This window comes from Porites lutea, chromosome 7 (assembly GCF_958299795.1).
Source record: "Porites lutea chromosome 7, jaPorLute2.1, whole genome shotgun sequence".
NCBI classification, from domain to species: Eukaryota; Metazoa; Cnidaria; class Anthozoa; order Scleractinia; family Poritidae; genus Porites; species Porites lutea.
The window spans coordinates 13424915-13448586 of NC_133207.1; the positions used below are offsets into that span (position 1 = coordinate 13424915).

Genomic DNA, 23672 nt, shown 5'->3' on the forward strand with positions numbered 1-23672 from the left:
CCAGCTCATTATCCTACCTTACTTATGTGAAACGTTCTGACTGCGCCAAAGACAATGATTCCCCTATATACCCCTCTGCAAAATTACATTCATATGTAAAAAAAAGTGTGACCATGTCACACATCACAAATAATTGCTGAAACAATTACGTTCCACAAATAATTGTGACAATTGGCAATTGTGAAATCCTGAATTTCAAATAGTAAAAGCCACAGTACAGATTGCATTCACATGGAAACTCTGCAATTTTAATTACCACTGTCCCAGAACTATTTACAACAAGATATCAGTAATCCTTTTCCTGCACTGTAGCCATAAGCTATTTAACTAATATATAATTCATTATTTCCTTTTTTACTCATTTCCAATTGACATGATTTTATTATCATGAAAGTAATCTATTGCATAAAATGCCAATCACTAGTAGCACAGTATTTTGAACAGAAGTTTCCCTACAATAACATTGGAAATTTTCAGAATAATTACCATTACTTTGCACACCCACAAACAGTTAATACCAGTACCCTAGGAAATACCATTTGAACCACGTTATAGCAGTCTCTGGAAAAAAGGTTAATTTAATAACTCTTAAAATAGTTCCTCAAAACACCAGTAAGCCAAAAATATAATATTATTATGATTTTAATAAAATATACAACTTTCCAGTGGTGATAAGGATTGGAAAACAGTGGGAACCGATATTTTTCACCACTGTTTCTGCAAGCATACTTTTTAACTATAAATACCCCTGTTATCTTCTCTTAAAATATATCCAGCAAATAATACTAATGATGATAATTTAATTTGACCGATGCCACTGCATGAATAAAATTCATTTGTGTCTTTTTCTGTAAGAATTTTTTTAAACAATTTTTAAATTGTTAATCATTTAAAAAGCACTGAGTAAACCTAATTTGCAGATGGTGAAACATACCATACTTGGTAAAATCCTGCATTATTGTATCTAAGTCATGCCTAGTGCATATAAAGTGCCCATAACCTAAAAAGTTTTACTTTTTTTTTCAATTCAAAGTACACGTAACAAAAACATTTTGTGATTTGAACACAACATGTTTTTTTACATTTTGGCACTGGCTCACAGATAAACTTAAGAGGTTTAGTTTTGTCTGATCTGCCCTCCCATTGAGACTGTAAAATTTATTTCACCTGTGTATGAAGGGGTCCCCTTTCAGGTATTATACTGAAAAAAGAAAACAGTTGAGTTGTGAGAAGACTGTTCAGTAAAGCAAGCTGAGAAAAGAACATTTCTCTTTCCTGTCACAGGCTAACCAGAATTCCTAAGAAGAGCATTTGCTGAGATGTTAGTAATGCCATGAGCATTTGTTTGTTGACGTCTCAATGAAAAAACCGTTTACAAAGATAGTTTTGCTGATCCTCCTTTTTGAATCCAAACTGACTGTAAAAAGGAAGCAGAGGATCTTTACACTCAAGACTGGTCTTGTAACATCCTAACTTCTCACTGAGTAACAGCAAGGTCTCAACAACCCTGGAAGACAACATAGAGAATTTTGTGTTGGTATCTTTCGTTAAATTAGAGAATGTACTTTATGATGTGGATGCATTTACTTCGGAATCCACATCATCATCATCATCACCATTATCATCACCTTCATCATCATCATCATCATCATCATCATCATCATCATCATGCAACAACATCATGAATGTTGGTCCAACCAGTGAAAGGTACGTGAAAAGGGGGACAGGGCGGGAAAAAGGAAGGGAAATAGAGCCTGTAATCATTTCTTTCATGACCCTCTTTTGCTCACTTTTGGCATGTTTGAGATAATTAGATTTCAGCTGTCAAACATTTGAAATGTCAATGAGTTGGATTCTTTCTCAAATTTCTCACGTGAGTATTTTGTGCACGGCTAATTCAGGGTTGTCAAAAGTAGACGGCTGCCGGCGAAAATCGCCACCTACTTGGTTAGTATCAGCCCGCTACTCTGCTTGGCATTTATTTTGATGGCAATTTTTAAATAAAATATCCCTGGACTGGATGCTTACTTTGACAACTCAGTCGTCTACTTGAAAACTTTCTGACAACCCTGGCTATAAAGGGGGTCGGTAGGCAACACACGACTAATACCTCATGAGTACCAAATGCTTCTTGTTCCAATGAATTTTTTCTCTGGTGGGTAGATTATGGTCTGGAGGGTTCTATGTTTTAACTGAACAAATGTAATTTCTGCTGCTTGTTTCATGCTGAGAGGTCGTGACACACATAATGTTTTTTTTTGTAGTTATTGTTTCTGGTTGACATGATTTGCCCTCTGCATGATGCAAGAGCATTTTCTTTGGCCTCTTTTGAAACATTAAGTTCTTCAATGCCGCCAAATAAGGGTTTTCGGTTGTTTAATTTTCTCCAAAGTGCCTCCTGGTTCTAAATAACTAATTTTCTTTTGTCCGTGAATGTGATGGTATCCTGCAATGTTTTGTCATGCTGGACACAGCCCATTAGTACTTTTTACAGGATGTTTTAAAATTCTTACAGATAGTAATTTACCGAGTTTAAATTCCGGATTGGAAACTGAAGAAACTAATGGAGAATTGCATTGTGACTTAGTCATGATTGCTCTTTAATTATGAATTAGCCATGTAATATACTATTTTTTTCTTATTTATTACTTTTTACCTTTTTGAAATTTCTTACACTTACTTGTAACAAAAGATATATATTTTTATCTTTTGATGAATAAAGACTTTATTATTAATATTATTATTATTATTATTATTTTATGCAATGGTTTTTAAACTACAGCTTGTTTTTCTAAAGATAATGTGAGTCTTTCCAAACATGGATACAGCTGAAATATCAAGCTTTTGCTGGAGCCAGTCAGCAGGATTGCAAAAACATCTTTTCTACATGTCAAGTTCACAAGGCAGGTCTTCTGTTCCTTCCTCAACGCTCCTATGTGTGAACATAGAAGTTATTGTGGATTCCTCTATATAACGTGTGTGCATGCCACATGCCATCTTTCTGAGTGACAGAAACGATCTGCATTGAGAAGTGTTAATATAACCAGTCAAATCTGACCAATCAGAGGGTATACCAGCAGCTGGTATACCGGAACAAGCCGTTTAAAGAAATGATTACAGGCTGTGCCGCCCTTCCTCTGCCCAGCTTCCTCCCATTTTATTTTCACGTTTGCGTTTTCTCGACCCGCAGACTCAACTACCTCAGAGCCTGGAACAGGCTACTCCTAAACAGACCAGTGCTTAACAAATTGAGCTAACCAGGTGGCGGTTAGTAGTATAACAAAAAGAACCTCTTGAAAACAGACACCCTTGGAATCATAGAAAACATTGGCACCAGCTTTTCAAGGTTAGAAATGACTACTCATGGAAAGTGTCTATAAGCAGAGGTTTGACTGTACTTACAGTTTTCCAAGTCCTCTCCCTCTACAGCTGTCATCAACGACAATGTCTTCAACTCTCCCTCGCTGTTAATAATAACAATTTAGATATTTTGAGAACAAAACACAGTAAAGGCCTCAGCATACCATGCTTTCTAAATAATGATAATCAAAACAAAGCACAACATCAACAACAACAAAAAAACACCTAAACTTCAAAGATTGCATTAATAATTATTCTTCTCTACGGTGGCAGAGAGAGCATTAAAATGTATGAGCTATTGGCTCTTCTAAAGCCTTGTTCACAGTGGATTGAAATGTTATGTGACTTGATCAGCCTGGCCCAGCTTGCTGGAAATTGTTGTTGTATCCCCACTATTCAGGGATGGACTGTGGGCTATCATATAAATTGCTTCCTGTACTTGAAATACTCTTAATGCATACTATAAAACTTGAAGATATTGTTGAGCATTTATAGACAGCCATTTCTGCATACAAAAAAAAAAAGAATTTTTATACATGGTAGCTATTGGCAAGTGTGTCGCAGAATGACTGAACTTGGGACATCCAAGAACAAATCCAGCATGGAGTGAGAGCAGGATTTGAACTGAAATTCCAGTCCACTACACGTTAACAACTTGGCCAGACTGCCACCTTCACTTTCTGTATAATAGTTATTGAATGATAACGCACATTTTCTTTGCTTCTGCTGATGATCATGCTAATTTCTGACTGATCTCTAAGTTGACTGCCTACCTACCAGCACCCAGAGGGTGGCTGCTTAAATGGAAGTTAAACTGTAGAGTACCACAACAATAGTATTGACTTCACCTAAGTATAAAGATACATACTATAGCAATTTCATGAATGAACTTCTGCTCTATGAAAAGTGTTCCACATGCCACAATTTTTGCCAGCTCTGTATCCTCCACTACAATGATATAATACGTACCAGGACAAGACTTCATAGCATGGAAACGCTCTAAAGAAATCCAATGGGGAAATAATTTATATAAGACCTCTGCAGTAAAAAACTGAATACAGCACCTGTATTTGCTGTATGTCAAGTTTTGTGCGTAACCTAAGGTACTGAAAACCTTGATTTAATTTTGCTAGCCACCTTAGATTATTCCTTTCATTATTAAACTAAACATAAGAGTGATACTCCTAATATTCAAAGGGTTTCTCCTCAGCGCTCTTAAGAAAAGGCAAAACTTTCGGTTTTTAACAGTTAAGATGACAATTATCCACTGCAGATTGTGGTAATGACTGTAACTGGTTGACACTAAAAGCTAAAAAAAGTATTTACCTAACTAACAAACCTTTTAAAAATTAACTTTCCTGAGGAGAAAAAATGAGCAGCAATACAAGGGTCCATCTAAGAAGTTTATTTCTTACTCAGAAAGAGTTCCTTTGTAACATCTCCAACTTTAGTGAGGTTATTTTGAATTGCTGGAAAACCTGGGGAGAAAATGAAAACGTGAGTCATTCACACCAAATTTCCACTATGTCCAAAAAACGCTCAACGTTGTGTACAACCTTTTGGAACAAATACAGCACTTTTCTCAACTACAAGGAATCAATTTTGTCATATGATCTCAGATGAATTAGCACTACAAGAATAATATCCCAGGGCAAAGCTTGAGATTCCATGTGCCAAGTTCAGACTGTGGTCTCTCTTGAAAATTGGTCCTCTGATAGGTACCAACACGCATAATCTTCATTTTTTCAAGATTAAGTATTAGAAAATTAGCGTGAAGCCAGCTTAGGATATTAGTTAGGCCACTAGTTAACTGAGCTTGAATTTCACTGACTGACTTGCTTGCAAAATAGATGAGCATAAAGCTTGACGCTACATCCTTGAACTGCCACAGGTAAGTCATTTATGTAGATGATAAATAATAAAGGGCCACGTATGCTACCCTGGGGGACCCCGAAAGATATAGGCTGGGGCTCAGACAAGACCCCATTAGTGCAAACACTTTGGGTGAGCATGGTTAAATAGGACCTAAACCATTGGACAGTAGAGCGATTCTTTCCTAGTGAACTTAACTTATCTAACATGATACTATGATCTAAGGTGTCAAAGGCCTTGCTTAGGTCTAAAAATATAAGGCCAGTTATTAGTCCTTTGTCAATGTTTTCCAGCATAGTTTTTGTCAGGTGTGTGATGCATGCGCATGTAGAGGGAAGTGGTGAGAGCCAGATTGGAGAGGAGAAAGAAGCCTGCGTTCCTGTAAATAGCTGTAGACCATACAATGGACAGCCCGTTCAAGTATTTTGGAGAAAACTGTAAGTACTGAGATCGGCCGGAAGTTCAATGGATCCGATTTCAAACAAGCTTTGTGAACTGGTGTAACGATAGCATGTTTCCAACAGCCGGTAGCGTTCCTTCATTGATCGTTCAGATGCACTTAATCAAAATGTCAATAAAAAAAATGAACTTAAAATTGGCTTTCTAAATGACAAACAACATAGACAATATAATCATCGCCGTTGTGTGACATAAAGTCATTGCCTTTCAATCGATATACATCTGAAGGGATAGAGAAATTTCTACAATACTAATGCACCACGCCATAGGGGTGCAGGTGAGGTATAATAGGGCAAAGGGCATAACACTGATAAGTGAGTAAATTCTGATTTAGGCCCTGTTCACACTCATGCTTGCAAAAAATTTGGAAATTTTGTTATCACCATTTTTTTGTTTTTGTAACTTTTTCCCCTCTGGTCATGTTCGCAAAATAAGATGACCCGACGAAGGATAGCTGTCAAGAATCAAAGGATTTTGTTGCCTGGCAAAAAATTGTACGCCTCCAAATGTTCTCAATGGCATCTTTGAAGTTTGGTGGCAGTCGAGAAAATTTTGGTAGTTGGAAAAATAATTCGCACTAGAAATGGCTTCCTGTTGACAGATTTTTTTGCAAAACAAACCAAATTTTGCATTGTGTGAACAGGACCTTAGAGTCATGACAAAAACAACATTTACCTTTTTCATAATCATCACTGCATAGTGGTCTTAACAACAAATTGTCACCAGGATTATCGATAGACAAACCACGTTTATGTAGTCTACATTCTCCTTTACTGAAGTCAATGTCTTTTAGAATGTCTCGGTCAAACATGACCACTGAATCTTCTTCCTTCTGCAAAAAGACAACTTTACATTAGCTATTTAATCTCGACTACAGGTAAAATTGGGCGTCTGGTAAAGCAGGAAACCGGAATCCGGAATAGGAACGGGAATAGGAACAGGAACAGGAAGGGTAACCGGAACTGGAATAGGAACAGTAATGGGAAGAGGAACCTATATAAAAACAGGGACAACATTTATCTTAATTTTAGCTCATTTGGATTTTTAACTTTTTTTAACTTATAATTCCTATTCAGGTATATGCAAAAAATTATAGGGGAAAAAAAGGAACAAAACCTAAATAGGAAGGGGAATGGAAACAGTGTATAGAAATATAAAAAGAAATAGATATAATCATGATTTAAATAAAAAGGTGGAGAAATAATCAAAGAAAGAAGAAAACACTCTTGAAATGTGAATCTAATTATAACCTTTGTTTATCTTTAGCCTGTGACACATCGCGTTTTCATGTCAAACGAACTTAAACAACATGAAATGCTGACCGTAGTGGTCTTCATTAATAGCAACCGGAAGTTCAATGTTTCGCTTGATGGAATGCTTCTGTCTCACACAACGAATCCTTTTACCTTCCACTGTAGGAATTTGAAGTGTCAGAGCACTGGAAGACAGAAAATATCCACTTCCGGTTTTCATTTTCGACGTCCTGGACATCAACGTTCTTGTTGCTTAAGGTCCCTATCGCATTGGGTTTCGGAGAGATACGTATCCCTTTTTAAGTTGTGGACTGTCTATTCCTGGTTAACTTTCCAATTTAGCACAGTACCAGGACCAAACTTGAAGTGTATGGCAGCCTCATGAATGTCTCTGATGGGTGTCTCGTTTACACATTGTCTGACAAATAATGTTATTATGTTTTCAACCTTCTTCCTGCACGAGACAGAAGGAACCTTAAGATCTGACAACGGCAACACCAGCAAAAATGCCACTGAGAAATTTAATTCGGGTCCTAATTCAAACTATTTCTCATCTAAATTGTCCAGTCTTTTAAAGATTGGGAAATGAAACTGGAGACCGCGTTCCAGCTCAGACAGACGCAATAAAATTTATCGCCTTGCCGTTCACGTTCTCAAGATAAATAAATAAGATTTGATCATTTCATGTGGTACTTGTACATAAACGGTGAACACATACACAGAGAGCGCGATGCACTTGCATAGCTGTTGCTTTACTTATTAAACTTGCTGCTTTTTTTACCTTCTCGCTGTTATAATATATAGAGATTCAGGGTGAGCATGATACCAGCCTTTTTTTTCTATTTTTCATATAAATTGAATAAAAATTATAATAATTTGAGGTAAATGATGCGTCTGTTTTTGTATTGGTTACCCTTTACATTACTGTTCCTGGTCCGTTTCTGTTTCCGTTTCCGTTTCTGTTTCCCGTTCCTGTTCCCATTCCCATTCCTATTCCGGATTCCGGCTTTTCCAGACGCCCGGTAAAATCCAAATGATATACGTTTTGACTTGGAGGAGAGTACAAGAGCTCCTGACCACAAGACCACTACCACTCCTGATGAGTGGAAGTGGGGTGGGGAGGGCCGGATATGGTAGCTATAGCCCAACACACGACATGTACAAATGCATGTAAAACTTTAAGATCAGATTACTGGATCTTTACACTGAAAAATAATAATACCTAGCTAAATGATTATGTAATTTAAAACAAATGCTTCCGTCGATGTCTTAGTGTATCTTCAGCAACTGAGAAACATGTGATTTTAAGAATTTCTAGCATGATATTTTGCCACATCGACACTACTAAAAACTAAAGTATTTTTAAACTTTTAAATCCTTCAAATTCGACCTCTTGGAATCATCCAGCCAGGTAAACCTAAATGAATTATTTTGACTTCTTAAAAGATTAACTTAAACTTGAAAAAAAAAAAGGAATCAATAGTTCTAGCTCAAGTCAATCGTCCTGACCGAAGTTCATATCATGCAAATTATGTTTTGAATCAAAAATACGTAACTTGAATGAGTATTTCTTACACAAACTCAATCGTGGGTCCTAGAAGTGAAACCTAGTTATAAGAATATGTCTAACGAAAGCTATTCTAGTTCTTTAACATCTAATTTCTAACTTATGTATTAGAGAAAAAGCTCTTACCGCTTTCGCCATGATTGAGGAAAATTTGTCAACAGACGATCATGGGCGCCGGACACCGACACCACCGGGACCGGAGGTTAGATCACACTCCTTATTTGGAAAATACTCTTCGGGGGAAGCCTCTGACCATTGTTACAGTCGTCACGGCAACGAAAATGGCGGCGTTTTTGTTCTGGAATGAGTGACGAAGAAATAACGCAAACCGCCTGTGAAAGTGTGAAAATGTACAGTTACGAGGTTTCGCTCAAAAGAAACCGTCCTGTTTTTTGTTTTTGATGTACAAGAAATAATCTTGTTGTTTTTGTCGGAAGGAGAAGGGAGGAGATTCGCTGAGTATGGATGATGTTTTGAGTAGTCACGCCGTTGTTTCAACTCGGCCGCCGAAAATTCCGATGGCCCACTCAAAAAGGCATTCATTGCATTCTGGAGAGTCGATCACCAAGTTTAACAAACTCAAGAAACATGCCAGTCAGCCCAAGCTTCGAAGAGATGTGCTTACTGGATCTCTGACGAGTTTAAACTTGGATAGTTCGAAAAAGTATTCCAGTTTAGCTCATATCAACTCACTCAAAGGTACTGCAAAAACTCTGAGTGCCAGCAATCTTGCGGCTGTTTCGGACTCGAATCTATCCCTCAAGGAAGCTATGCCAATGCGTAGCTACGATCAGCCTAATTCGTCCTATTCCGAAATGAAGAGCCATTTTGAAGATTTAGTGAAATGCTACTACAACCAGCTTACCAAGGGCTGTGGAAATAGCAACTGTAAAAACAAGTTTTGTTTTTCCTGCAAGGACGGAGTGCGATTCACCCCTGATGTTGCTGGAGTGATGAGCATAGAACTGGCCACAAGAAATAAAAAGCACATTTGTGTTCCTGAGAACCGAAGAAATGATCCTTTACCTAGCAATCTTTTTGTTGGAGAGCCTAGGCGTGCGAGGCCATTTCTGCACTGTCTTTTCTCAACAACACCATTCAAATCACTTTTCCAGCCCAGCCCTCCAAGAAGAAACTCCGAGGGTAATTTTGCTTTACCAAACCATCACAGTGAGTCTAAGAAAAAGCAAGCGAGTGGATCTTTTGATCAAAGAAATTTCAAAGCTGAATTAAGTGATGGTGGAAATGTTGAGAAAACTGGCAAAAGAGGGTTAAATGTTCCGTCATCAGATGTCAAAGATGACTCAAAAAGACATGTTTTTACTCTCGATAGTACAGAATTTTCTAAATTGAATCTGTCTGGTAATCGTGTTCATGAGCATACACTTTCAGGAATGCCACCTGAACTTTTCAGCTCAAACAGCTCGTTAAATGACCTTATTGATTTGGAAGAGTTTGAGAAGGAATGCGCTCTTGAGATGTCATCAAGTCATATTCAAGAGTTTTCACTAACTCATCTAACACTACCAATGCTTGAATCTTCGGTCCAAAATTACAAGGAGTGTAAAGATTCAGCTTTTCTTATCAATACCATCAGAACAGTATTCACATCATCTGAGGCCTTGAATGAAAGTTTTAGGACATCTAAAGGTGATGGCCGTGATTCTCTTGATGTTTCTGCTGTCAGGGAAGCCTATGCTCTTCTTTTGGGTTTGGAGCCTAAAGACACATTTGTTCAACCACTAGTCAATTCCTTAGAAATTCATCTCGCTGCTCTAAGCTCAGTTATTATGAACCCAGATGAGGTTTCACAGCTGGTTATTTTACTGGAAAATCCCCTTGTCCAGGAATCTCAAGCTCTTTTACGAAAACTTTGTCAAGTGATCAGTCACCTTCCTGCTGACTCACGGCAATCACTGATTGCAATCTTTATGAGCTATGATGCAGAATCATTTAAGCAGTTACTTCAGGTGGGATGTATATTACAACAAAAAATTATAAACTTGCCATAAGTAACTTTATTGTGCTACCATAAACTGCTGCTTATAAGCTCTGGGCTTATGAATCTTCGTAAGGGGTTTTTGGAGGGCTTATAAACAGAGAGGCATCTGAGTGGGCTTATAACTGGACTAGAAAAGATTCTTGGAAACAAGCTATGACAGTGATGATCAAAATATGTTTTGCATTTGCTTGTTTTTTATTAGGCCTCAAAACATCACAACAAATCAAATTCATTTCAATAAGAGCTAGGGTGGGGCTTATATCCCAGGGCTGGGTTGGGGGTTATAAATTTTGGATGAAATTTCTTGTTTTCTAAAAGATGGGCCTTTAACTGGGGTTTGGGGGGAGGGGGTTTATAAGTGGAAGTTTACAGTATTACTTTTCTAGTGCTTGTGTAATTTTTAGCTTGTAGTGTGCAGTCAGGTGGAGTTGGTGGATCCAATCCAAGAAGTGGGGCAGGATGGTGGGGTCTGGGGTTGTAGACCCTACTAAGTGCACCTATTAGGCCCTTGTTGCTCAAAAGGCGGATAACGCTATCCACACGCCAGGTCATAGATTGTTTTGTTGTAGTTGACTAAATGCTTTAAAGCTGAAATTACTACAACAAAAGATTCTTCTGGTAGTTTTTAAAAGTTGCTTAGCATTTTCTTTCTTAATTTACCCAATCACAATTGCCAATTGCTCTCATGAAGTTTACGAGAAAGCTCCTGAATGGAAAGGAACTGAGGGGATGGAAGTCATTACCTGGGTGAAACATTGAACCTTGCAACAGGCTGGGACCACCTTAATAGTATGAAAAATTCCTTGAATAAACCCCTAACGGGAATTGGAGTCCCTTTCATTACCCCTGGGTTACTCACCTATTGAAGCTCACAAACAAAGCACAAGATTCAAAAGAACAACTTTTCAACAAAGTTAAGTTTATTTCAATTCTCTTTTCAAGGTTCTTCAGGAATACTTGAGTAGCATGATTTCTCCTGGACAGCGCAGCATGCAACACTTGTTAGAAGCTTGTAAATCACTGGCTATACTCTATGATGCCTGCCGTCAGCTCAACAGGAGGAACAGAGAGGACTTCATTTCCCTTTCTGAGTTTTATAATGAAGATCTCTCTCTCAAAATGGATTTCAAGAAGGAATATGAGCACTGGAGAAATTTAAACTCCACCAAAAGGTACCAACAGAGTCCATGCGAAATAGTAAGAAATGACCATTAGTAAGGTGATAATGTGAACCAATGCGTGAAAACTCCTTTGTTTAGCTCTCCTTCACACGTCATTTAGGGCATGTTTGATTGACTGTATTCCAATTATATAAGTCAGAATAAAAGGAATAAATTCTATAAACTACTGTACTTTTTTTGGTATAAATTGCAGTGCAGTATCAAGAAATCTCCTGGAAATGTAATATTGCAATGTATGTAGTGTTTACGTGGTCCAAAAATCACAATATAAAAGATTTGTAGCAAATCTTTTGCGTATTCTTATTTCAGAATACAGTGAAGCAAACACGCTGTAAGTTTGCTGTTAATCAACTGCATCAGGGCAATGTATGGTCAACTCTGTGTAAAGCCTAGTTTTTTTTTGTATGTTGGGAAAATCCCAGTCAATCAGGGATTTCACCGTTTCCTTGTTCTCCCAGATTCTATTGATATGCAGGGTTCTCATTGTGTGTTAAAGTAGACAGCTAGGATGTAAAAGTAGGTGGCTTAGCAATCGAGTACTGTAGGCAATTTCAGGCTTTTATTCCCCCACTAAATACCACACAGCCTTTTCCCAAAAAGTACATGGCTCAAAAATCAAAGTTGCCAGTTTTTAAGCCAGTTGCCAGCACTTGATGAGAACCCTGGATATGTTAGGAAAATCTCAGAGTCCGCTGTCCACAGACTGTTGCTGAAATCTGGGACACATAAGGAAAAGAGAAATGCCCCAGGATGGTTGTGATATTGTGAAATCCCTGATCATCTGGAGTTTTCCTGACTTATGATAAATATCAAAACAGAAAAAAAAACAGGCCTAAAAGGGACACCACGAGGGCCAGTACTAAATACCCATGGATCTTAGAGAGATGTCCTTCTCATTCAGAGTCAAATTAAAGGAGTAAAGAATTGCGAGGACCATCTGTAGGAGTCTGCTTTAGCAAGATGTCTATAGGTTATAGTAACCTGAGATCAGGCCCAATTTTAGCAGCTTTCATATGTTCTTTCTTACATGTTGGTAAATTGAACCTGATCTCAGGTTAATGTTATATACATTAGGTGCTGTTAAAAGATAGTTGTCAGTACTTGAAATTTTTCTAACTGACCGATAGGGGAAGCCCATACATAGCACAATTTGTGTAGCTTGAATAGTCTTGTGGTGATCTGAGTCATCTACTTTACATGTTTGACAATCTGTGTGCTGAGTCTTCCTCATTTCAACACTGAATATTCCATATGTTACTGTTCTAATTATTTTCTAAAATCTCATTGCCATATTGTGTCATGAGACTGCTGCGGATGCCTCTCATAATGACAGAATTAATGTAAGTATGTTTAAAGAGGAATCCTGTACTTACAGTTGACTTCTTTCCTTGAATATAATATTATTTACTTTTTTAAATTTAGTTTGGAAAGAGACCAGAATCTCTCTCTTCTCGATTATCCATTTTTTCTGGATCCAACCTCAAAGGTATTTTACATAGTTCCAGATACTTTATATAATCTCTCCTCCCTCCCTCCCTCCTTTTCCTCTCCACACCCCTTTCCCCATTCCCCCTTCCCACCCTTCTGTGGAAGGTCAGTGGGATTTTTGACAGAGGAGTTCTCTTACAAACTTTCATAAAGGAAACTATGGCGTCAGAAGGTTTTTTTGGGGTAAAGTGTGAATAAGTTTTGCAAAATTGCGTTATAAGACGTCATCATCATCATTGTCATCATCGTCACCATCATTCAGACCTTCTGGCTGGGATGCTCTGAACATTGATCTCATTCTGCACATTCCAATCTGGGGTCTTGTTCACTTGTTCCGTGTAAATTTCAGATTCATTTGAGATCATATCTGGGAGTGACATTTTACTTGAATGCACTGGGCCGCTTGGTCTTCACAGAAGGATGGATTGCCGTGATCTCCCCCTCTGCCTATTGGCAAAATGGCGACGGCGCTTTGTCATAAACTGGCCGGCACAAATATCATAATTTTCTTTCACCTCAATAGGTTCGAGTCTTGAAGATTGATGCCGTATCACAGATGAGAGTGGAATACCAAAATGCAATAGTGCACCAAGCACGTGTACAGCAGGCGCAGAGAATACGAGAGGAGGTCGAGAAAACACAAAATGATCTGGAAGATGCAGTTAAATCTGCCATATGCCCGTTTCTTGTTCTTGAAGTCCGCCGTGATCATCTGATTGAAGACACATTAAATCAGATCCACCTCAAGGTTCGTGCTAAGCAGAGTGTAATTCATGTATTGTGGAACCCCGCCCTACGGACACCCGCTTAATAAGGACACCCGTATTTGACGGAATGTTTATAAGAAGTGATGTGATATGTGATCAACATGTCACGAGCACGGGACAGAAAAAATCTGAGTCCCCGACAGGAATTGAACCTATGACCTTACGTACCAGGTTCATAACGAGGTTCAATACGATTTTATTACTTAAAAACCGTGGCAAAATAGCGTGATATGTTTGAAGTCCGTCTTTCCTCCGGAGGTTGACCCTTGTACTGAAGTCCTTAAACAAAGTTTTTGTGCCTCCTGCTGCACAATTCTGATTTCTTTAGCTTTATGCTGCAGTCTTTTGTTCCACCTTTCTATTTCTTTGTCTGTTTTTATCGTAATGTCAATAAATTATGTGTCCGTGACGTTTTTCTGAGAACCCACTCTAATACGGACACCCGTTTAACTAATACAGACACTATAGCAATGGCGGATTCAGACCTTCAGATAAGTGGGGGGGGGGGGGGGGGGGAGGAGGGGGGGTCATTGAGACCCTGAGATAAGGGGGAGGCCCGGGCTCAAAACAATTTTTTTTCGGCGCTTCGGGCCTCCCTGGATCCGCTACTGCTATGGCATGTCCCTGTGGTGGCGGGTTTCACTGTACAAATTTTACACATTCCAGTTACGTACTGTTTTATTTTCTCCGTCGGCAGGAGTTTGACCTGAAGAAGCCCCTGAAGATCAAGTATGTCGGCGGAGGAGAGCAGGGGCTGGACATGGGAGGACTACAGAAAGAATTCTTTCACATGATTGTTGAAGCTGTTTTTGACCCGGGTAAATATCCCAACCTTTTATTGTGGTTCAAGTGTTGCACCAACTACAAAATAATTTACGCAGCTGGTGGGATCAGAACGTTCGCGTCAGTTCTTTTTAGCGACAGAACTGCCACGCATAGTGAGTGGCTAAGCCGCGGGGGATTCTTCTCGAAGTAACACGGCAGCAAAGTTTATTCCAGGGATGCTTCAGTGGTAGAAATTCCGCCAGTTACACGGGCTAGCCGTAAGTCTTTAAAACTCTTCGGTTGTGGACTCTCGTCATCTCCCTTACACCCGGGCTTTGTGTTCACGTGACATGGCTATTTCGGCGCGAAATTTAAGTTAAAGGTCATACTTATTCATTTCTGTTTGAAGGAAAAAGAAAAAAACATTTTGAACGATTAATTTATCATAAGTGCTAGTAATGAATCTTTGAATAAGTTTAGGTTCAGTTCATTCATGTAAATATAATGAATGCTTCCTTACAACTACGATACACTGTGGTAGGTGATTGTTTAAATCCACGATTGATTCAAAGAATCAAATATAGTTTGATGAAAATAAACGCTGTATATTTATCGGATCTTGTTTACTGTGGGTAATGTCGACCGAGATATCGGTCGACATAGCGGTCGATATAGCGGTCGACAGTCGGTCGATAGTCGGTCGACAGTCGGTCGATAGTCGGTCGACAGTCGGTCGATAGTCGGTCGATAGTCGGTCGATGGTCGGTCGATAGTCGGTCGATGGTCGGTCGATAGTTGGTCGATAGTCGGTCGATAGTCGGTCGATAGTGAGATAGACTATCGGCCGAGTATCGGTCGATATTTCGACGACGCACCTCGACTTGCTATCGGTCATATGTCGGTGATATATCGGTCAACTGTCGGTGGTATATCAGTCAACTGTCGGTGGTATATCGGTGAACTGTCAGTGGTATATCGGTCAACTGTCGGTGGTATATCGGTTAACTGTCGTTCGAATATCAGTCGTGTGTTAATTTATCAGGTGAGTCCAATGGCTTTTTTTTAAGCAAAGACGTCATTAATTACTGTTCATGACATGCTTTAAGAGCGAGGAATACACATCTTTTATTATCGGGCTTTGACCTGCTTCATCACGCCAAGTTCTCGCTTGTGCAGAGACCACAAATTAAACTTATATATTTCTGTATTGAAGACGGGAACAGTCCTTTGTTTAACGATCAGTTATTGATAAAACGCGCTGATAATGTGCCGAGGAAGGTGACAAAAATATCCAGCAGACTGAACACATTCATTTATTGTGGGATACGCTACGTTCTCATTACATTATCCTGTCCTTTTGCTCTGTCCTTTCGCTTTATATTTATATTTTGTTCAAAATAGAGACGACCATGCGTATACAGAAATTAATATTGAATGGTAAGTCACTTTTGGTCATCCACGAAAAGGAAAACAGTATGCGCGGCGTTAACATTAATATTATCTTAACTTGTTAAGGAAAAACAAGTTTAAAAAAATGAACTGTAAATACATTTTTTCATCAATGTAGTTCTGAGTCGGTTGAAAAATTCTCGGCATAGGAAAAATCAGCCAGATATAGGCCTTACACGGTGGGAATAAATCACATAACAAGAAGCTGAAGGCCTATCATTCTCACTTAGCGGACTTCTTCATGATTCAATTCTAGCCGGCTACGCGTAGCGAGACTCCCACCCCTGAAAAAAAAAAACGAGGGGAGGAAACGTCTGCGAAAAGGTGGTGGGCATCGATACAGATAGGCTAAATCCCGTTCACAAGAATTAAAAGAAAAGGCTAGATAAATGACAAATAGCTATTAATCCGGAATTTTGGCTAAGTACATTGAAGTTTGAAATTAAAAAAGCAGAAACACAATTTAAAAAAACAGCTAGGTCCAAGCTAGAAAATGCTTTCTAATTCCTTGTTTTCCAAGCTAAAAAATGTAGGAAATGCTAAGTGTCGACCGACCATCGACGGAGTGTCGACCAATTACTGACCGATACATCGGTCAAGTATCGACCAACTATCGACCAACTATTGGCGAAGTGTCGGCGAAATGTCGGTGTAATGTCGGCGAAAAGTCGGCGAAGTGTCGGTGAACGAAAAGCTATATCGGCCGAGACACATCTGGAACGACTATCGACCGTGTCTCGACCGAGTGTCGACCCACTATCGACCGACTATCGACCAACTATCGACCGCTATATCGACCGACTGTCGACCGAGCGTCGACCGAGTATCGACCGAGTATCGACCGAGTGTCGACCGACTATCGACCGAGTGTCGACCGCTATATCGACCGCTATATCGACCGATATCTCGGTCGACATTACCCACAGTAAACAAGATCCTATTTATCTGATTGTTGTTGTTTTCCAGGCTACGGCATGTTTACTTACATCGAAGAGAGTCACAGTGTGTGGCTAAACAGCTCGTCTCTTGAATCAGAGAAAGAATTTGAGCTGGTCGGGATCTTGCTCGGTTTGGCCATCTACAATGGAATCATATTAGATCTACATTTTCCGCCTGTGATTTATAAGAAGCTTCAGAACGAGAAACTCGATCTTCAAGACTTGTTGTTGGGCGTTCAGCCATCCCTGGCAAACAGTCTCATGCAGCTGTTGGAGTTTGATGGTGATGTGGAGGATACGTTTTGCTATACATTTCAGGTAATGTGGAAATAATGGCGACCAAATATTAAGTTTGTTGATCAAATATTTTAATAATTGTAACTTAATGTCGTGAAAAAAAATATATATATATTTTTTACTAGCAAAATTCTTAGGGCGTCCAACGGTAACCGGTCAAGTCGCCCGAAAGTCACCTCGACCGAAGTTGTGTCGACCGAATTCCTGAGTTATGTCGCCCGAAATTTTATCCCTATTAAATATATAGAGGAATAAGGTCAGATGATGAGACGAAACGAGCGCGATAAATGAGTAATATATCTCTTTCTGTACGCCTTGATGAGACGAAACAAACGCTAGCTGTACGGACTATGGGCCTATGGCGTGTGAAAATCGTTATTTGAAATGTTGTTTCTTCTGTTCAAAAAGAATTTGTCGCTGAATTAATAGTTTTCCGGCGCCTCAATATGGATTTTTGCAATCTTTTTTAATGTCTTCTTAAGCGACTTGAGTAAACTTTCTTTCAGTTTCAAGACAAAAACATAACTGTGAGGTTAAAAAGCATGAGTCACGTAGACATAGACGCGTACTGCTTTGAGCGCGCTACAATAATTTAACAATTAATGAATGAGGCTGAGGATCTTATGAAGAATTATGGAGATCGAGGAGGGTGTTATCCGTCGAGGCGGATAACACCCTCCGAGATCTCCATAATTCTTCATATGATACGAAAGCCGAATTCAATAATTGTTTTATTATTCGTTCAAAATAATTCCTAGTTTAAAAACATGGCTAAAACAGGCTTACCTCCATCGATTCATCGATGTTAAGTTCATCTTCGATCAGGCACGGTTAGGTTTGTGCTAGCCTCCCCGCAGACGTCCTTTGGGGTTCGTTTGTCACGCATTCATTTACAAACGAACCCCAAAGGACGTCTGCGGGGAGGCTAGGTTTGTGCAGCTCCGCAAATATTCTCCAAATAGCAGATGTCGCCCTTTGAGTTGTCTTCTTGCTGTTCTTGCCATGTTTTTAGCTATTTTTTCGCGTAGTTCTTACTCTTGAAACGAGTGAAAAGTCCGCCATTTTTCAAGTAACTCAACCTCGTCCCCAGGTCTTGTCGGTTAACGCTGCATTTTTGACGTCATTTCCTCGTTAAACACAAAATTCTTCCAAATTTGGTCATCAGTAACTGGTTATGGTGAATTAAACGTGTGCTTTTAGCCAATCAGAATCGGGAAAATATTTTGAATGAATAATAAAAAATTTTAAGTTAACTGCTGCATTGATCGCTTTGATAATGTTATAAAACAATTAGTTCATGCTTCAGCTGTGCGTATATCAAGATATTGAGCACTTGGGAAGTCTGGAGAGCACACGAGAGGCTAGAGTTGCCCTCGGCGCAACTCTTTGGCCTCTTGAGTGCTCTTCAAACTTCCCAAGTACTCAATATCTTGACGTACGCCATTTACGCATGAACTAATTGTTAAGTAATAGGATGTTAGAATGTTGTTGAGCATGATAAAATTTCGGGTGACATAACTCAGGATTTCGAGTGACTTCACGAAAACTTTCGGGCGAAATAATTCTGGTTTCGAGCGACATAACTCCGGGCGAGATGAAGTAGATTCAGTACCAAACTGAGAGTAAACAGGTTGAATTCAGTCCTTTTTCACATGCTGGTTAATGTTTATACCCTTGGTATGACAGTTTTCTTCTCACGCAAGGCAGCATGTTTTGTGGTGCAGGCTGTAGGCCGACATATCGCAGTTAAAGGGCAAAGCCAAGAGTACCCCGTATCCAGGGGTCTTTTCTTGAAAAACCTAGGATGAAATAACCCGTGCGCACGGTTTTTGTCGCGGCGTCGCCGCAAACTATCAGGAATGAAGAAAAATTAAAAACCTCTGGCATCCTGGGTAAGCCAAGAGTGGCGAGGCAGCGAGAAAAACACAGGCATTCGCGGGTTTCACTGTAAAGACCGAAACCGGCCGCGCATGAAAAACGATCTCTGCGCGAGAAATCGAGAAAAGAGGTTGTCGGTGTGTCGGTTCCAAACCTGCGCTATTTTGAAACGTCACAATAGCATCAAGCATGCCGTGCGTGCCATGCTCCATTTTGAAACGTCGCAATAGTATCCATCATGCCCATCGCATTCCCATTGCCAGCGCTTTTCGCAACCTTTGCTTCCACAGTCTTTTCTTTTCTAAATCTTTCGAACATGTAAGGCTGATCAGGGAAGTATTCACTATTCCTGAAGCTTTTGCGATGGCTGATGCTCAAACGGCATATTCTATCATATTGCTGCTGGCACAATTCTGGTGCCTAAAGCCCTAAGGCGACGCACTATAATCTACGATTACTCCTAGTATTAGCAATAAAACTATATGACATAATGGGGAGTTGGAGATTTTCTTTCGCAGTGCTTTCATCCACGGACTGTTTGTAGCTGAAACTATTGTGTGCTACTGAGCGTTCTCTGATTTACCACGCTTTGGCGAAATTTTTTTGTGTCTCAAACTTTCTATTTTCAGGTCTCCTCAAGCGAGTTTGGTAGCCTCCAGAGCGTGGAACTTCTTCAAAATGGAGAGAACATTCCTGTGACAAACTACAACAGGGAACAGTTTGTTTCATTGTACGTGGACTACCTCCTTGTGAAGTCGGTTGAAAAACAGTTCAGTGCTTTTTCGCGGGGTTTTCATAAGGTGGGTATGTCTTGCCTTGAAACGCGCTTAGATCTACGCGACTCAAAATATCACTGCTTGTGAATCGCTCTTTCCAGCAAAAGGAAGTAACTTGTTAATGATTTTATGTATAAAAAAAAAAACAAGCTAACAAATGATCATTTAGTTTGTGCCAATATATTTTAATGAGAGCTGTATTCTAGACGTTGTTCGACAAAGCTTGCTACGGTGTCGCTGGTGTAGCGATGTAATGAAAATGTATCTTTCGTTCTCCTGTGCTCTTAACTTAACCTGCAAATTCGTCAGCTACCAAATATTCCTTGTTTTTTGTGGAGATTTAAGGATGTCATCCGATTGATTTGGAACTTTATATTGTGTACCTGTCACTTTTCAGGTTTGTGGAGGTGAAGCTCTCACTTTGTTTCGTCCTGACGAGCTTGAACTCTTAATTTGCGGCTGCCCTGTTATCGACTTCTACGAGCTTGAAATAGCAGCAACCTATGAGGAGGGCTATGATCACAACCACCCTACGATCAACGTGCTCTGGAGCGTTGTTAATGAAATGACTTTGCAGCAGAAGAAGGCTTTCCTTATGTTTGTCACCGGAAGTGATCGGGTGCCTCTTAAGGGGCTCGCGAACTTGACCTTCATTGTTCAACGACACGGCGAGGACTCGGACCGACTTCCGACCGCTCTGACCTGTTTCAATCGCCTTCTGTTGCCGGCATACAGCACCAGGAGTAAGCTAAAGGAAAGGCTTATCGTTGCAATTGAGAATTGCAAAGGTTTTGGCTTAACTTGATGTCCGTGTGAATTAAGTTAGGGATGACGAATCTGATGCAAGAAACTTGTAAAAAAAAGAAACTAACGCGTGGGCGGCAAGCTTTACCCTAAACTGTTCACAGTCCCCTATCTTTCCGTAAGATCGAGCGCTTTGCGTTACGGGTGGCCTTCTTGGATGCAGTGAGCATCAAATATTATAAGGGGGAGGGGGACGGTTTGGGAGTGGCCTCCCTGCCCCTCGGTACTGCGTACATATGAAACCAAGATGGCCGCTCGTACCGGTAAGCGCTCGATCCTGACGATCTTACGAAAAAAATAGGGGACCTTTGAACAGTCTAGCTTTTCCCCATTAGACCATGAATCAAAACAGGTAAATTATGAATCTGTAAAATTATGCCACGATTACCTCTCATTGTCTCATTAGGTGTGGGACAGCTAGTCTGCTACACAGCCGTTTTTAGCGTCGTCACGCAACGCTCCTCTCTCGTTGCGTGACGACCCTAAAAATGGCTGTAGCAGACTATGGAATAGCTTGCTTGCGTCAAAAAATGACAGCCGTTCTTAGTACATAAAAGCGTCCATGGACGGAACGGTAGCAATGTATTTTGTAAAAATTTTCAACCGTTCCCTAGTATACAGCTATCATTACTTTGCACGGAAAAGTGTGCAGAACGCTAAGATTTACAAGGGTGTGGCCGACAAGAGCTTGTGGCCTAAGTTATTTATTTACGACGGAACGCTGATAACAAATAATGATTTGATTTTGAGCACAATTGAAGGTATTAAAATTGCTTGGCGAGACCAACTTACCCTGGCTTAAGAGGTCTGTTCTCTAAATATCTGGGATGAAATAACCTTTTGTGCGCGCACGGTTTGATATGAGAGCTCTCTTGTCTCGGCGCTTCGCCGCGAACTATCAGGAATTAGGGAAGAAGAAAAAGAACCTCTAGCAGCCAGGGTAAGACCAACTGTGATTTACTTGTCCAATAAGGTGTAAAAGAGTTGACGGCTCCTTAAAAACATGTAGAAAATGTAAAAATAAGAGGATGTTTTTAACAGTCAGTTTGTACCAGGACATTTTATATTTCAATGGTGAATGTTTAATTATTACATGTAAATGATGTCGCAAGGTTTTGGGACAATTTTATTAAATTATTCACCCAATACTATGATGTAATAAAAAAACATTTTGGTTAAAGGATATATGTTATCTATTAGAGCTTTTCACATACGTTCTCACCGAAGAGCTCGCGAAATTTTGCGCCGTTGGACTCAAGCGAGTCACACGTCGTTGGTTAAGAGGGAAAAACTCCGTCACAATCCATGGGCTTGCAGGAAAATTACATTTTACACAGGAGACGAATCTGAGAAAATATTATTTCTGACGGATGAGAGCTTGCGAAAGAGGTCGACAGAAATATTTTGTTAGTTTCCACATGTTCCAGTTTAGTCTCCCAGAGAGGCGTTTATTTTCTCCTCCTCCCCCGGCTGTAAAGTGCAAATTATCTCCGGTTCGAAGTAACAAATTAAATCTTGAAACGTATAGATATCTTTATCTTACTGCACAATGCGTGTTCGTGTCGACCATAAATTATAGATCATCGTCTGTTGATCATCCCTATTTAGGGCCTGTTTACGTGGAGGTGGGGGACCCCAGGTAGATGAGGTAACCCGTCTGTTCTCTGATTTTAATTTGATCGCGTTTACATGATAGGTGGGGTGACCCGCCAGATGTTACCTCACCTATCTGGGCTCCCCCACCTCCATTTAAACCGGCCGTTTCCATAGTCTCAGTGATGGGTGACGAGTTTAGTGGTTTGTTTTCTCTTATAAGCTGTTTGCTGTCTGTTCTGGTGAAGTTATTGTTTTCATGGAGTACAATATTTCTGTATAGTCTAAGTTTTATGGCAGCCCAGTAACGTCGCCCCTTTCGGCGAGTCTAGTTTTAGGACCCGTTCACACGTATCCCTAGCCTCCCACGCACGCGTTTTTAGGGGAGCTCGTATTGCTCGTTTTCAGTGTCACGCCATTCAAAATTGATCAAAATAAAAATCAAAACCGTTCGATAGATAAAGTCTGCAATATGGGAAATGAAAGGAGGTAAATATGCAAAGACCCTCGCCAAGATTCAGGTCAGAGGAATATTTCGTATACGAGATATCTGAAGAAATGTTCTAGCCAAATTTATAGAGATTTGTATGGAGACGCCATGCTGGTGCTCATCCGAATGGGCACTAACATGGCGGACAGGAAACCAACAGAAACATCGGTTACCGAGTTTTGCTTTAAAAGCGTGAATTTATTTGTCTAGGAACGCATAAACATTAAAGTAATACTTTTTCTAACACATAAACTGTTTAGATAGCAAAATTCCCCGAGAATAAGTCACTTTTTTAACCTACAAATGCCGGGTCACGCAAAAGCTTAGAAATTCAAGCGTACTCTATATCACAAAACCAAGAACCCTTTTTGAAGCGAAAATTTGTATGAAAATTAGTTTTGAGCTTCTCTAATACAACGTGAAAGTAAAATCTCGGTAGGATCGATAGTTTTGTAGTTTGAATTTTAGTAACGTCATGTGAAAACCAACAGTTTCGTCCCTCCCCTGTTTTGTGGTTCATCTGGGTGTCCTGTGCAACTGAGCGACCGGACAAATAACCTGATAACGCCTGACTGAAAGTTGACGTCGTCGTCGGGCGTGCAGTACGACATGAACGTCCAACTAAATATTTTATTTATATTTTTGTAGAGAAGAATTCCTCGTAAAGATGTTAATTCTTTTGTCGGTTATAAGCCGATAATTGACTCGATCTTAAGGATGCTTGGCATAGGAA

The 23672-nt window shown here is 39.8% G+C and overlaps 2 protein-coding genes across 4 annotated transcripts; one reads left to right on the forward strand and one right to left on the reverse strand.

The window, feature by feature from the left end:
• Positions 1-226: 226 nt before the first annotated feature.
• Positions 227-8718, reverse strand: LOC140942510 (glucosamine 6-phosphate N-acetyltransferase-like). Of its 3 annotated transcripts, none has more exons than XM_073391423.1 (6): positions 8638-8718; positions 6367-6523; positions 4776-4838; positions 4229-4359; positions 3403-3464; positions 227-1507 (listed from the first exon to the last, which is right to left on the reverse strand). In XM_073391423.1, exons 1-6 carry the CDS (start codon positions 8647-8649, stop codon positions 1357-1359), a joined length of 576 nt encoding a protein of 191 aa, XP_073247524.1. In that variant the 5' UTR covers positions 8650-8718; the 3' UTR covers positions 227-1356. The 3 variants fall into 3 exon arrangements, with proteins under 3 accessions (XP_073247524.1, XP_073247525.1, XP_073247526.1); XM_073391425.1 differs by lacking the exon at positions 227-1507 and adding an exon at positions 2783-2932; XM_073391424.1 differs by lacking the exon at positions 4776-4838.
• Positions 8719-8785: 67 nt separating this feature from the next.
• On the forward strand, positions 8786-22330 carry LOC140942509 (probable E3 ubiquitin-protein ligase HECTD2). The gene is made up of 8 exons (XM_073391422.1): positions 8786-10481; positions 11456-11685; positions 13117-13180; positions 13706-13930; positions 14647-14767; positions 17130-17419; positions 19906-20076; positions 20450-22330. The coding sequence occupies exons 1-8, from the start codon at positions 8973-8975 to the stop codon at positions 20855-20857; spliced, it is 3018 nt and encodes a 1005-aa protein (XP_073247523.1). The 5' UTR covers positions 8786-8972; the 3' UTR covers positions 20858-22330.
• The last annotated feature ends 1342 nt before the right edge of the window (positions 22331-23672 follow it).